The 14637-nt window shown below is 40.4% G+C and overlaps 1 protein-coding gene across 1 annotated transcript in view; it reads right to left on the bottom strand.

The window, feature by feature from the left end:
- E2F3 (E2F transcription factor 3) overlaps positions 1–12247 on the bottom strand; it is a 34397-nt gene extending 22150 nt beyond the window's left edge. The window contains exon 1 of the mRNA XM_087707391.1: positions 11898–12247. Coding sequence (XP_087563517.1) covers positions 11898–12233 — 336 coding nt within the window. The 5' untranslated portion in view covers positions 12234–12247. The remainder of the gene's footprint in view (positions 1–11897) is intronic.
- Between the last annotated feature and the right edge of the window lie 2390 nt (positions 12248–14637).

Below are 14637 nucleotides of genomic sequence, written 5' to 3' on the forward strand. Positions count from 1 at the left end.
AACAACTGGAGGTATACGTGTATTACTACTATGACTCATGTTGAAACTTTGATTTTACACTTCAAGTTTCAGAATATAATTTTATGGCTATATACCGGTACTTTAAAATACATGTTCTGAGAATACAGTTTTAGACAGTTTCTGGAAATCATCATATTTCAGAAAGAAGCAGAACCCTAATGAAGTGGGAATCTCAAAAGCATAAACCTTGGAAAATAATACTGAATATTCTAATCTCCTCCTTCCGTCTCTCTCTCTTCATTATCATTGAAGTCACAAAACTGCATTCAGCACAAGGAACTGAGAAGTTGCAGCAAAAAGCAGTAGTAGTGAGAAAAGATAATTTGGAATTTCTACATCAAAACATTTAGTTGTAAATACTTATTTGACAAGACATCTACTGTATGTGGAATTATTTCCCAATGTGAAAAATAGAACAAAGATAATTAAACAATAGACACTTTAAAATGAAATTTTTCTTTCACATAAATAAATTATCTTTCAATAATAATTTCAAATTTCTATTCCAAAAGATTTTGGCATATCTCTAGGTACCACAGGCAAATACAAAATGCACCTAGGAAATTTTGATTTTTCATTTCAAAGCTGACAATTTTTATAAACTTTTAAAATTAGGGGTATATTTGTTTTAATTGAATCTTATACTGAAAGAAAAATGTATTGTGATTAAATATAAGCAGCACTACAGAGGTTTTTAAGAAATGATGTCTATCATACTTGGCCAATAAAAATGAGGATAGCTTTAGTGGAGTTCAATAGAAGAACTAAACAAAACAGAACCCAAACAAAATAATATCTTAAATTTACTCATCTGTGATTTTGCAGTCATTCATGTATGACTCGTGAATGAATTTGATCACTTTGTAAACTGGTTGCAACATGCATTTGTTCACCTATATCAATCTCTGTCACCTATAGATCAACAGTGGCCTTCAAATACCAAGCAACTCTTCAGTCACCTATTTTCAGTTCTAATTCTCACATAATGGTACTGAAACTGGGTAGCAAATTTTTAGAGTCTATGAACTCCAAAGAGGCAGAAATGAAAGTCCCACACAGACTATGGGGCAAAGCATTACTGACCCACTCATTCATCCAAGATAGCTCCTGCACCTGTTTATAGACATTTTTTTTTGCCAGTAAATAAGTCCTATTCTGTTTTCTTGACATACATCATATACATATAGCTGATCTGTATGGAAACCTAAGCATGCAGATGGCATGTAGTCTCCCAGGAAGAACTAAAATTTGTCTTTTTTTTTTTCTTCCTTCCCTTATTTCAGGATTAAAGTTATGGTAGGGGGGAAATTAGGCTTAAAGTATTTGTTATTCCCATTCCCATAATTAGCCACTTTTTCAGATTTGGAGAAGTTTAAAGATTAATGCTGGTTCCTGAATCTTTTACAAGGTTTAAGACATTCATTTTGGTTTTTGTAAAAAAAAGAAAAAGAAAATCTTGAAATACACAAAAAATTCAGTCCTGCCAATCTGGCTGAGATCACATTATTGCTCTGCCCACTTATCACTCTCAAATAGGAAAGATATTTGATTTGATTTATTGCATTTCTATGCCGCCCTATTCCCGGAGGGACTCAGGGCGGCTTACAAACCAAAGTAGGGGGGGGGGAAATACAAACAGGAGGGAAAAACAACAGACAAACAACTACAAACAATATTTAAAAAGCATGGGATATGGGATAGCAGCATACTGAAAGTACAACTTTGAAACTGTGTATCATTTGATTTGTATAGTTTTCCAAAAGTAGGAAAATGTGAGCCCTAAGGCAACTTCTCAGTCCATTTTGGTGGTCTGAGCAGCACCCCCACAACACAACTATCAAAAATTGTTGGTATGGTTTCCTGATAAGTCTATTGTTTTGAAGAGCGAACTACACTAATATTCTAGTAATAGATACAAGACTCATTGCATTTTCATGATATGGAGCACCTTTTGGATATCTTAATATAGGAAATCTGGATATCTTAAGACAGGAAAAGTCTCATAAGCTTCAGAGCTTTATTCTCTTTTTAGCATTGATGTTACTTCCAGCAGCTGCCTTGATTCCCCCCACCACCAAAATTCTCATATTTAGCAAGATTTACTAAAGTAATGGGAAGCTACTACAAAAATTCCAAAAAGAGAATCAATTAAAATTAAAATCAATAAATCTCTGTATTCACTATAGCAAAGATTTTCTGATTTTCTAACAGCCTTTCTGTGCTGTGGCACAAGGGAGTTTTCTTTTTTGATAATATAGAAGTTTATTGCTGCCAGTTTGCATAATCCAGCTCTCAACTATTATATTATTGTGATTTACACTCAGCGGTATCTTCAACAAACCATTTTGTCAAAACGACAAAATGTACATCATTCAAGTTCCATCACATATGTACCACTCTGTAGGATTTGTGTCTTTGCCCATTCCCTACCCATCCTATTTTCCTTCTTCAACACCTCATCATGGTTAAATCTACTAACTGTACTTTGTTTGTAATCCTGAAAGAGAATTGCAAGCAGTAGATTGTGTTGCTAAATCCAGAAATAAGACTCATTTAAATAGAGTTAAATTAATCCTAAGTAATTTAGAGTTACATCAGGATTAAACACAACTTTCTCTGAACAGAAGGTTTTAGCACAAGTTGTAAGTTGTACATTCGATATGACCATAGGGGGTACTATCTAATGTACTTTTGCCAACTATATTGTTGCCAATCCTAGGTATTTTTTTTAACTTGGATTGTATTTCATTTCCATTTCAACTACTGACACAAAAGCAATTCCACCAGAAGCTTTGGATTGTAATTTTTGGCATTATAGCCACCTAGAGTTGCCCCCCCCCCCGTCAAATGAGATATGCAGTATATAAATTTAATAATAAATACATGCTACTACTCTCTATTTCAATGTGCAGTGTCCACAATATATATCCTGCCATTCTTTTGCATTTCCATTCTAATTACTGCCAGAAAAATCAAACTCCTCAAAATGAAATATTATCGGCCACTTTAGATCTTTTCAGGGGATCCTGATATGATGGGATGATTTATAAACTTCAATGACTTGTGTGAATTCTTTGCAGTAAAGGGTCACCTTTGCATGGAAATTCCAAAGGACAAGAAGTGAAGCTAAGTGGCAATTCATAATGTGAATAAGAGCAAGCTGAGATCTACAGGCATGAGAAAGGCCACCCATGTAGGAGAAGGAATTCCAGAACCAAATAAAGAAGCTAACTGTACGACGTGGCAGAAAGAATTACCCAAGTTTGGGTGCTAAAGGTTTAGCCTCTCAAATTGGACAGCAATCCTGTAGTTATTACAAAGCATATAGACTATTCACAAGTAAATCTGGTGATGATATGGCCAAATTAAACCAACAAGATCTTAATGGTGCCTATGGTAATTTTACAGGGACATGAACAATTAGAATATTCAGTGTGAAAAGGATAAACAAGGAAAATGTTACCAGAATAGTAATGAAGTAAATTAATGTTTTAGGAAAAAGTAAAACAGATGGCCCTTAATAGTGGCATGAGACCATATGAAGAAATTAAGTATTAGTATAACAAAAAAGACATGTTAAACATGTTTGGTTATAACCTGGTTTATGATTGGATCATAGCTATTATAAGTAATGAATATTCTTTGAACATCTGTGTAATGCTAGTATATATGCCTACTACAAATATAACATGGAAGACACTGAGAATTCTATGGCACAGTGCAAAAAGTGCTAAAGACAACATCAAGGAAGGATGTAGTAATAGTTAACTGCAATGCTGAATTTGGAGAAATGGTAAATTCTGAAATTACAGGAATATTTAAAATGTGATAATGTAATGCAAAAAATAGGTCACTACAACAGTTTATTGCTAACACCACTATATGCACCAAAGACAAATTCCTTGTGTATCCAATCACATTTGGCCAATAAAGAATTATATTCTATTCTATTCAAGCGACTTAAACACAGGCTGGGTATTACTTGATGGACAACATTAAAATCATTAAGTAACAAAAAATGAAGAAATGTAATCAACCAAAAAACTTCCCAAAGTTTTAAACAGGGAAAGACATCCAAATCAGCTTCAAAACAAGCTATCATGTTAACCAAGGAAAAATAAAAGGATGAAAGTCTTGGATAACCAAAATGGCAAATAATGACTTAAAACAGCTTTCCAGCTTCAACTAAGAGTACAAGAAAATGCACCTGAATCAGAAAATATCAATACAGGAGAAAAAAAAGATGAGATGTATTTTTAAGAGTGAGAGAAATCACGACGACATTTAAAGCTATCATAAGATCTCATTAATAACCACAAAAGAGAACAGAGACAAATAAGGTTCAAGTGAGATGGAAAGCCTATATTAAAATCCATTATAAATGAGATTATTGAAGTTATATATATCCTCTATAGCAGTGTTTTTCAACCTTTTTTGTGCAAAGGCACACTTTTTTCATGAAAAAAATCACGAGGCACACCACCATTAGAAAATGTTAAAAAAAATTAACTCTGTTCCTATATTGACTATATATAAAGTAATTCTCCCACGGCACACTTTACACTATGTCACGGCACACTAGTGTGCCGCGGCACAGTGGTTGAAAAACACTGCTCTATAGATCCAATGATGCAATGTAAACTATGCCTTCAAAATGGAGTAAGTCCAAGTATTGTTTTACTTAACTTTATATTTTGTAGGTTCGGAAATATATTTTAGCTATATTTCTATTTATTAAATACATTTGTACAGCTACCCATCTTGCAATAATGATTGGGCAGCTATCATTTAATTCTATATATTTGTTATTGATTTATTTTAAAATTGCTCTTTTCAGGAATGGAAAATATATGAGATCAGAGAATTAATGTAAGGTTAATAAAGAAAATAAAAATAGGTGGTTTTTCTTTGCTTTATAGACTACACCAATGCCTTTCATAGTGTTAATCATGCCAAAATACAAAATATATTAAGACTCTTGTCTCTTTCCAAAACAGGGATAAGTTTGAGATGTGTGCAGTACCATTTTGTTAACCAAGTTAAAAAGAATCATTATGAAATTCCCTTTGACTTTATAGTCTTAAAATGAATATTAAAGATTAAAAATGTTAACCAGTATATTAAGTGTAGAAATGCAAAGGTGATAATTTTGGGAAGGGGGAATAGCTTATTGGTAGACCAGGAATAACAGTGAAGAAAAAGGAGAATAATTGTAGGCGGGGAAAGGGAAACACCAATTTAAGTAAGGTCATACAAGATAAAGGTATTTGAAGGATAAAGTGGCAACCAAGATTGTAATAGTTTAAATAATGGTCCTCCCAGGGGCAACATGTCTGTAAAATCTGGACATTATGAAAAAAATGGTAGGTAGTCATCAATCTTAAATTATGGATCCAAAGGTAACATGAAGAACCAGCTGGCTCATCCTGCAGCAATGCTTCCCGAAGGCAATAACTAGCAAATAGAAACTATTTTGTGATGCTAGCAGATGGTGGGCTAGAACAGAGGTCCTCAAACTTTTTAAACAGGGGGCCAATTCATGGTCCTCAGACTGTTTGGGGGGGGGGGAAACAGACTGACTGGATGGGTGTGGCTAGGTGGTCATGTGACTGGGTGGTCATGGCCAACGTAGCAGTCCATTAAACAATACATTACATTAAACTTTAATTTGTTATGCTTTTGGGGGTGGAAAGCAGGTTAATGAAGGAATGCAGTTACCTTGAGATGTGTGTATGTCTCTCTTTCTCTCTCTCTCCACCTCCTCTCTCTGGAGGCTGGGGAGACCAAAAATGGGTCCATTTGTGGTCACCTCAGCCTCCAGAATGTGGGTCAGGGTTGGTGGGGCGATATGGGTGGGGCAGCTTTGTGGTCCCTTATGGGTTGGATCAATGGCTTCAGCGGGCAGTATACAGCCCCCGGGCCGTAATTTGAGGACTCCTGGGCTAGAATATTACTATGATTGGCAGATATAAGGGGAACAGAAAAAGCGTAATACAATGCATAAACAGACTAAAAATGTATAAAACTGTCCATGATTTAGGTCCGTGATGGCGAACCTATGGCACGTGTGCCAGAGGTGGCACGCAGAGCCCTCTCTGTGGACATGCATGCCATCACCAGCTGGTCTTCTGGTTTCCGGCCAGCTGGTCTTCGCAGGCAGCGGAGCGCTGTTTTCTGGACCATTTTCAGGCTGTTTTTTGGGCTGTTTTCAGGCTGTTCTTCAGGCCATTTTCACACCTGAAAATGGCCAGAAAACGGGCCGAAGAACGGTCCAGAAAACAGGCCGAAAAATGGCTAAAAACCAGGTGTGCCAGCTAGCTGCTCTTCGTGTTTCTGGTGCTCCAGCACATGAAGACCAGCTGGCCAGGGCGCATGTCCGTGCCGAAACCCAAAGACCAGCTGGCCTTTGTGGGCATGTGCACCGGGCAGCTGGTGTTCGGATTTGCAACACTCCAGTGTGTGCACATGCATTCCAGTTTGGGCACTCAGTGTCGAAAAGGTTCGCCATCACTGATTTAGGTTATAACTTGAGGTAGGTCAAAACAGTATTTATCTATACAGTCACATAGTTTATGGTTATGTGCAAAAGAAAACAAAAAATAAGTTTGAATAAACCATGGTTAACGTATTCATAGGTAAAAATGAGAAGCAAACTGAAACTGCTTTTATTTGGGTAATTAGACTAAACCTTTCCAGCGGTACTTACAAGTACTTGACTCTCAGCTTTTAATCAGTCAGAGATTTTAGATCTGTTTGCCTCTGTACATCAAGGTTACAGATGGGCAAAAATCCTGTTCCTTCTTTAATTTCTACGGGAAGTATTGACAGCATGAAGAACCTTTTTTATTGGGTATCTGCACCAATTTATTGCAAGCATGAACACAACCATCTGCCTGATGATCTGCAAATATGTGCTTTAGATAGCCGAAGAAGGAAGCTTCTGCAAAATGTACAGTAGCTCTCCTCTTCACCCACTTTTAGGTTAGCGATGTATCACAGATGACTAATTTTGATATTGCTGATCTGCTTGTATCTATGTATTGTGCAATTGTCTGCAAAGCTGACATTTTAAAATCTTAAGCAGCATTTTCTGATGCCAATAATTTCCCACCATAAATCATTTAAATAAGAAAAATGCATATTGTGAGATTGTAATCAGCAGCTTTCTTGATCTGAGGAAATATAAGCTAGATAGTTTAACATTTGAAACTGTCATACTACTGTTGTAGATGTTTGCTTTAATTCATCCATGTGAATTCTAACATACACCCTGAATGTCTCTTCTGTTCCCCGTCTATCAAGTAATATGCATATAGATTCCATTTTTTCATGGATGTGTTTTGGCATTTACATACATTTTTCCAGCTTCTATTCATTTCTAGAGCAGAAAGTGAACCTGAAGCAGTTGCTAAAAATATGGAAGAACCAAATACTCGGTTATTTTTTCTTACTGCATGTAAATACATACAACAAAGATAAAAGATAGAAAAGTAATGCCGGTAGTCCAGGGGTGTCAAACTGTCAGCCCGTGGGCTGGATGGTTCACACGGAGGTCACATGTACCCTTTCCACAAAGGGAAAAAACGCCACAGTACATCATGCTACATGACGGCAACATGAGGCTGAGAGTTTGACACCCGTGAGATAGTCCTTGAATTAGGATTGTAATTAAGCCCAGAATTTCAATCATGTCGTGATCATTGTAAAGTAGGGGATCACTTGACTGTACCCAATTTTACAACCTTTTATGCAGCAGGTAAGTGGTTATTAAACATTGTTCATTATGGGGAAGTTTTGGGAGATGAGCGAGTCATTTTCAGGATCTGTCATACCTTCAAACACTTTTAAGTTGAGGACTACCTGTACTTCATTTTAGTGAGGCTGTTGTACTTTTTTTTCTTAGTATAAAAGTAAAGATAAAAGTTTTCCCTATCCAGTCATATCCAATTGTAGGGAGCTGTGCTCATCTCCATTTTTTTAGCTGAGGAAGCCAATGTTGTCTGAAGACACTTCCATGGTCATGGCCAGCATGACAATATGCCGAGCTGCACACCAAAGTGGTACCTATTTATCTCCTTGTATTTGCATGCTTTCAAACTACTAGGTAGCAAAAGTTGGGGCAAGTAACGGGAGCTCACCCCATTGTGTGGTGCTCAGACTTTGAACCTGGGCTATCAGCTTTCCAACCAATAAGACCACCATCATAACTGCTGAGTCATTGTTTCTTGGTACTATATGTAATTCAAACTCAGCTGTGTACAGATTTTTCTTGACACTGAGAGGGGTCCTTCAAGGATACCTTGAAAGCTGCAACTGCAAACTATGATTAAAACTGCTTTATCTATCTGTGTGATGTATATGGTCATTGATCTCACACAGGTGACTCTGGATAGTATACAAAAACTAAGAACAAAAATATTGCACAACATATAACTCTGATGTCCAAGGATAAACAAACTAGCACACCAGTAGTAGCAAAGCTGATCTGAATTCCTGACCCAAAGGCCTGGAGAAACAGCCATGTAATCAATGCAAAACAGGGTGGAGGCTATCTGAATCTCTGGAGGGAGTCCCGTTCCATAGGGCAGGTGCTCCTACTGAGAAGGTATGACTTCAGAGTTCAAGATACTGTTTGATAGAAGAGATTTAAAACATGTCCCTTCTATTAGATCTGGTGAGATGAGCAGAGATGGAGAAAAAGTGATCCTACAAATAATTTCTAGTACTTCCCATCTCATTCTAAACACACTGAAACTATAATGGGATTCTGGGTATGGAAATCACAACCTATATGGAAAACATCAAGTTGGATAAGGATACCTTACTCTTCATTACGGGACCTAAATTATCATGGCAGTCATGATGATTAAAAATACACAGTGTGTCTGAACAGAAGGAATGCTGCAACATAGATTGTACACTTGCTTAATACTGTAATTTTAATAGCTACAATTTAGGACACTGCCATAAGAATATAAATTGACTGTTCTTTAATTTAAAAAAAGATCTGCACAAACCCTTTATTAGAAACAAATATCCTAAGCAGATGGTCATCTGTTATTCAACAGATTTAAGTTCATGTATCCACTATGCCATGGGTTGTTTAAATCATAACTTGTGAATATAACAGTGAATATCTCACACTAAACCATTCATGGATGCATAATGTGCATCCTTCCAGATGTTGCTGTAACTAGCACAGCCAGTAGAAAGAAGTTTTGATTCAGTAGAAAGAAGTTTCGATTCAGTAACATCTAAAAGTCTTCATATTAGGAACCCATGCAACAGTTTAATATAAAAGTGGAACATGGATTAATACAAAGTACTTTTATTGAACTAATAAATGTTATTCAGAAAGAGTTGGGCAAACAATTTTTTAGTATTTGACACAATTTAGATATGTTTAGAATAATTAGCATAACTCTGATTGTGCCATCAGGGTTTTCTTTCATATCACATCTCTAACCCATATACAGAAATGTACATCATACTTTTTAGGAAAGAAATTTAAATCAAGAAAGAAATTTAAATCAAGAAAACAATTCCTTGTTTTCATTTTTCTATTTTTACTGTTTCATATTTTCATTCTTATTGCAAAAAGATAAAACTGAATATGCATTTTTTAAAAGGGGCTAGCATAAGCCTAATTGCTTTAATTGATTTTAAGTAATAAGACAGTTTCAATCGTCAGCCCTGATTATCTATGACACAAACAATGTATGATTTGTTTTTGCTCTTGCTGTATACGGTTCGCTAGAGTGAATTTCCCTAGCCAAGACAAACCAAACAGATATAATTTTAAAAAAAGTCATATAGGGACACAGATATTGACCTTTTAGCTTCAAAGCATGGCTCGAGAGGTAAACCATATGAAATAGCTGATCATCCAAACATATCTTACGAGGGGGAAAAGAAAAAGGAATGCAAAAGGCCCACAACCAACAGCATATGCTTGCTGGGAAGGAGCTTTGCAGAATAAATCTGTGTAGCCTTCTGACTGTACCTGTGAAAGGCCTTGAAATCTAATAAGCCTCACCAGAAAAGGTTTCCGAGCAAGGCCCAAGATGGGGTGGCCTAGAATTCAAGACCCACAGCCATTCTCCTTCATTTTATTTTGCTTACCTATATTGCCTCCCGCTTGTCCAAAGGGGGAAAGCTTTATTTTCTTTCTGTCTTCCCCCATATCTCCATTCTGCGCTTTTATCCACATTTTCATTCAACTTCCGAGCTATATGTGTACCAAGTCGGATGACAAGTGTATTCGTTTACAACAAGCAGGAACTTTTTTGGGGGTGGGGGTGGAAGCACTTCCAAGAACCATTTCACAAAAGAGCAAGGAAGGGGCACAAGGAGTTAAATTATTCCACAACACCCAAACATTCTCACACTTCTTAGTTTAACCCAACAGGGTTTTCCAACTAACTCCCCCCCCAACAACACCCCCAGTTACCCTTTGCTCTCCTCGGGGTAACAGCCAAGACACACAATCAAATTATACTTAGCAGGAAAGGTTGGGGGGGGGGGGGAGGTTGAAAGTTGAGGAACAAGAAAGGGAAGGCTTCGTTTGGAAGGCTACCCACCTCGCCTCACCCAAACCCCCTTAAGATATTTCAAATATTATAGTTTAAGTAGGTGGCTGCTGGCCTGAAGCAGTTACTAGAACCGGCCAACTTTGAGGGAGCCATCTCCAGTGACAGCAGAAACGCCAGAACTCAACTCCAGAGGAAAACATGAGGGAAGGAGGGGGGGGGCGAAGTGCGGGAGTTTCCATAACGGTAATTTTTAGCAGAAGGGAATCCTAGAGGCCACGAGGGGACACTTTGGGGGTGTTGAGGGGGGGGGACTTAGTACCCCAACTTCACATCCCCCCTCCCCGGAAACAGAAGAGAGGGAGCCTTCCCACTTGAGGGGAATTTCTGTTGGGCGAGCGGAATCTGCTTACTTCGGGGAGTGACTGTTGCAGGCAGCACCTTAACTGCCCCACCACCACCACCACGACCCCCTCTCCCCCCCCAAAAAAAACACACGCTTCCCTAACCTACCTGCTGCAGGGGCATTTCCAAAGCCTAATAATGCCCCCCCTTCCCCTTCCCGACAGCTCCAAGAGTTGAGAATCGGGAAGGGCCGCGTGTCTGTGGGCGAGAGAGGCGGCGAGGCGGGCACAGGCGCGCACCCTGTTGTGTTATGTGTGCAGTTCTGTGTGGTTGCTCAGGCCAAAGGAAGGCTCTGGTGTGTCCCCCCTCCCCCCCGCTCGGATCAGCGCCCCCTCCTTCCCTCTCTCTCTCTCCCTCCTTCGCCCGGCTCCCAGTCACAAACGCGGCCTCGGCGCACGTGTGCGAAACGTCACCACCGAGTCCGGGGGTGAAGCGAAAAAAGCGACCAGCGGGACAGAGAACCTTCCTCTTCCCCACGGCCATGCTGCCTGTTCAGACCCTGACCCCCCCCACCGCCGGGGAGAGAAAGGTCGAAACCCGGCCGGCCTTCTGGCGCATTCACACGAACCACGCCGCCAGAGCCTTGGTTTCCCCTGTGCCAGGGCGCTCTGCTTCCAACGCCGGCCTCTTTGTTCCTGCTTTAAGGCAAAGGAAGGGGACTGTCCCCCTCCCCCAGTAATCCCCCCACCTTAATCGGAGAACTACCACCCTCGAGGTTTACTTCGATCAGTTGGGGACGCCCTACTTGTCCCCAATCCCCCCCTGCTGCCGGGCTATGGTGGCTTCCCGCCAGGGGAAAAAAAGATAAAAAGTTTGTGGCACTGGGGAGAGACGTCGCATACAAAAGCGGCCACGGCACCCTTCTTTCAGGGAGCGCACCCCCGTCCCGCAGCGTAGAAAGGAAACTCAGCCCTCCCCCAGAGACCGGGAAGGAGGAATTACCAGGGATCGGCCTCCGCTTTCACTGGCGGGATGCACCAGCACCACCCGTCCGGCGGGCCCGTGCGGGGTGCAGCACAAGGAGGTGCCTCCGCCGCTCACGAGAGTAGGCCGAGCGCCCTCCGCCGCGCCACCATCAGCCCCGGGAAAGCTGGAGCCCCAAGTCGCCCCCAGCGCGGATGCCCCGGAACTGCTGTGCAACTGAATGAAAGCGCTGTTGGCGACGGCAGGAGCGAAACGAGCGGGGAGGCTGACGGCAACCGCGGGGCTCCCTCCGGGATCCATGGGAGGCGAAGCCGACCAAGCCGAGAGGCCGTGCGGGTGGAGTCCCCTCCGCATCCTTCTTGGGTGGATGTGCACCCGGAGCCGAGTCTCCTCCCACCCCTTTCGCTCGCCACCCCTTCCCCCCGGGCCTTCCCGAGTCTTTAGCTACTTAAGGCCCGGGCCCGCCTCTAAATGGTCCAGGCTGCGGATCCCGGGGAAGGGTCCAGCTTTAGGAGGAGACGTTGCTAAGGCGAAGGAGCCCGCATTATGGGCAGATGCGGCGGATGGATTTTGCGGCCACTCCCGCTGTGTGGGGCTAGCTGGAAAATGGCTCCAGGAAGCAGCGGCAGCTGCCGCTGACAATGAATAAAGAGAAGGGAGAAGGGTTACGCGCCAAGAGCCTCCCGCGAAACTCAGATTTCCCGCTCGCTTTTCAAACCAGATTTGCATAGCCCCGCCCTTTCAGCGTGCCGAGCCTGGATCGTGAAGCCATTGGTCTGCTCCCTCTGCCAGGTCTCCCAATCGGGAGAGTCTTGGACACTTTGCGAGTTTCTCATTGGATCGTTAAGGCACGGGTTTGCCCTGTTTTGCATTGTCCTTGCCGATTGGTTGATTAGTTGGGGGATTCCCTTTCGAGATGCCGGGATTCCGGACTTTTAAAGCCGAGACCTCCCACCGTTCGTCTTTATTCCTCTCCGAACTTTTCTCCTGTTTTACCGGTTTGCACTGAAAATGAGTCACAGACGTAGGACTGAACTCAGTGGATTGCTGGAGTATTAAAAACAAAATCTCCGATATCCAAGCTTCGATTCGGAAGAAATTACACTGGAACGGCTGCTTGAAGGCTATTGTAATTTATGCCACAATTAAACTTTTAATGACTACAAGATTTACCCCTCCCTTTCCTTTGGTCATCTGATAGGTATCTGACCTTGTCGGTAGATCACTAAAGACTGCTAATAGAAACAAAATTATCCCCTGGAAGTACAAATTCAAATTAAATTGTTTAAGTGATTTAAGCATAAAAAAACCCGCATTTTGTTTGGAAGATCTGTGGACAAATTGCTTTCAAGCATTCAAACAGTTGGTGGACTCAATTAATGGCAATTTGCACTAGGTTCTATTTGATAGAGTGTTCTGATTTAGACTGAAAAAAATACAAAGTGTTGCCTACATACCTGAATTAGATTTACCTTACTTTGTGGCAGATATTGTAATTCAGATTTCAGGGGATATAAGTGACTCCAATCCTCTTTGTGTTTGTGTGTGCCTTTCCTTTGAAGCTTTCTTCAGTTTGATATCAAACTATTTACCAAGAGCAATTAATGAAGAGCTCCAAAAGGATCTTAAAATTGTACATGCAAGCTATGTGCAGTTCAGTAACACTTCCACCCTTCATTTATACAGTGATGGAATAAGAGCTCATCAGGGAAAAAAATCTTAGGATCACAAGGATAGTCAATTTGTATGTCAACTCAATGTGTTGGTAAATGTGAAAAAAAACAAATTATATGGTAGGGTTTATTAGAAAATAGCTACGAAAGTGCATATATTTTTCTTCATGGATCGGGGATTATCAGTGAAGCTGAATGGGAAAAATTTAGAACAGACAAATGAAGGCATTTCTTCACACAGTACAATTATCCCATGGAATTCATTGCCATGAGATATATTGATAACCAATAATGGGGAAACTTAGAAAGAATGGGCAAATGTATGGATGACAGCTGTGCCAAGAAGTATTAGTCTTGAAAAGTCATGGCTTCAAATACTAATTGTAGAGGAGAAGCGTATGTTTCCATCTCCCAAAGATATGTGGTTTGGCCGGTTTGAGAAACAAAATTATGGAATTTGCTGTGCCTTGACCTGATCCAGCAGAGCTATTCATGTTTGCTATTATAAGACAGATAATCTATGTAAATGTAGCATTCCTAAAAGAATATGAGAAAGACACATACATCAATTCCTTCCCCCAAATAATGCTGGCTTTAGGTTATGGCCATGGCCTAAGGTACCATAGCTTAAGGGTGCCATTGTTGCCCTCTTTCCAAAATTCAAAATGCAAATTTGCATCAGCGAGCGATGGGGCTATCGGTCATGGTAGTCTAGGGGCGTAATATACCCTTGAGCTGGCATTGCATCAAAAGAGGATAACTGCAATACTGTACTTCATATGCACATAACATGACTGAGTGGTCATATTAATAGCACCTTTAATACCAAATACTAAATTTTCTTTTTTTTTTTAAGAGATGACCTACCCTTGATTTATATAATTTATTAAAACTGGAAGTAACTGTTACCATTGCTGCTAGGAGAGATACACATTAATCTAAGCAGATATAAATTTCAAATATTGATTGTATTTTAGATCAGCGGCCCCCAACCTGTTGGGCACCAGGGACCAATTCCATGGAGAAAGGTTTTTCTGTGGATCAGTGTTTCCCAACCTTGGCAACTTGAAGATGTCCAGATTTCA

Source organism: Thamnophis sirtalis, unplaced genomic scaffold, assembly GCF_051295495.1.
Source record: "Thamnophis sirtalis isolate CommonGarterSnake01/CBP01778 unplaced genomic scaffold, rThaSir2_p1.2 scaffold_2, whole genome shotgun sequence".
NCBI classification, from domain to species: Eukaryota; Metazoa; Chordata; class Lepidosauria; order Squamata; family Natricidae; genus Thamnophis; species Thamnophis sirtalis.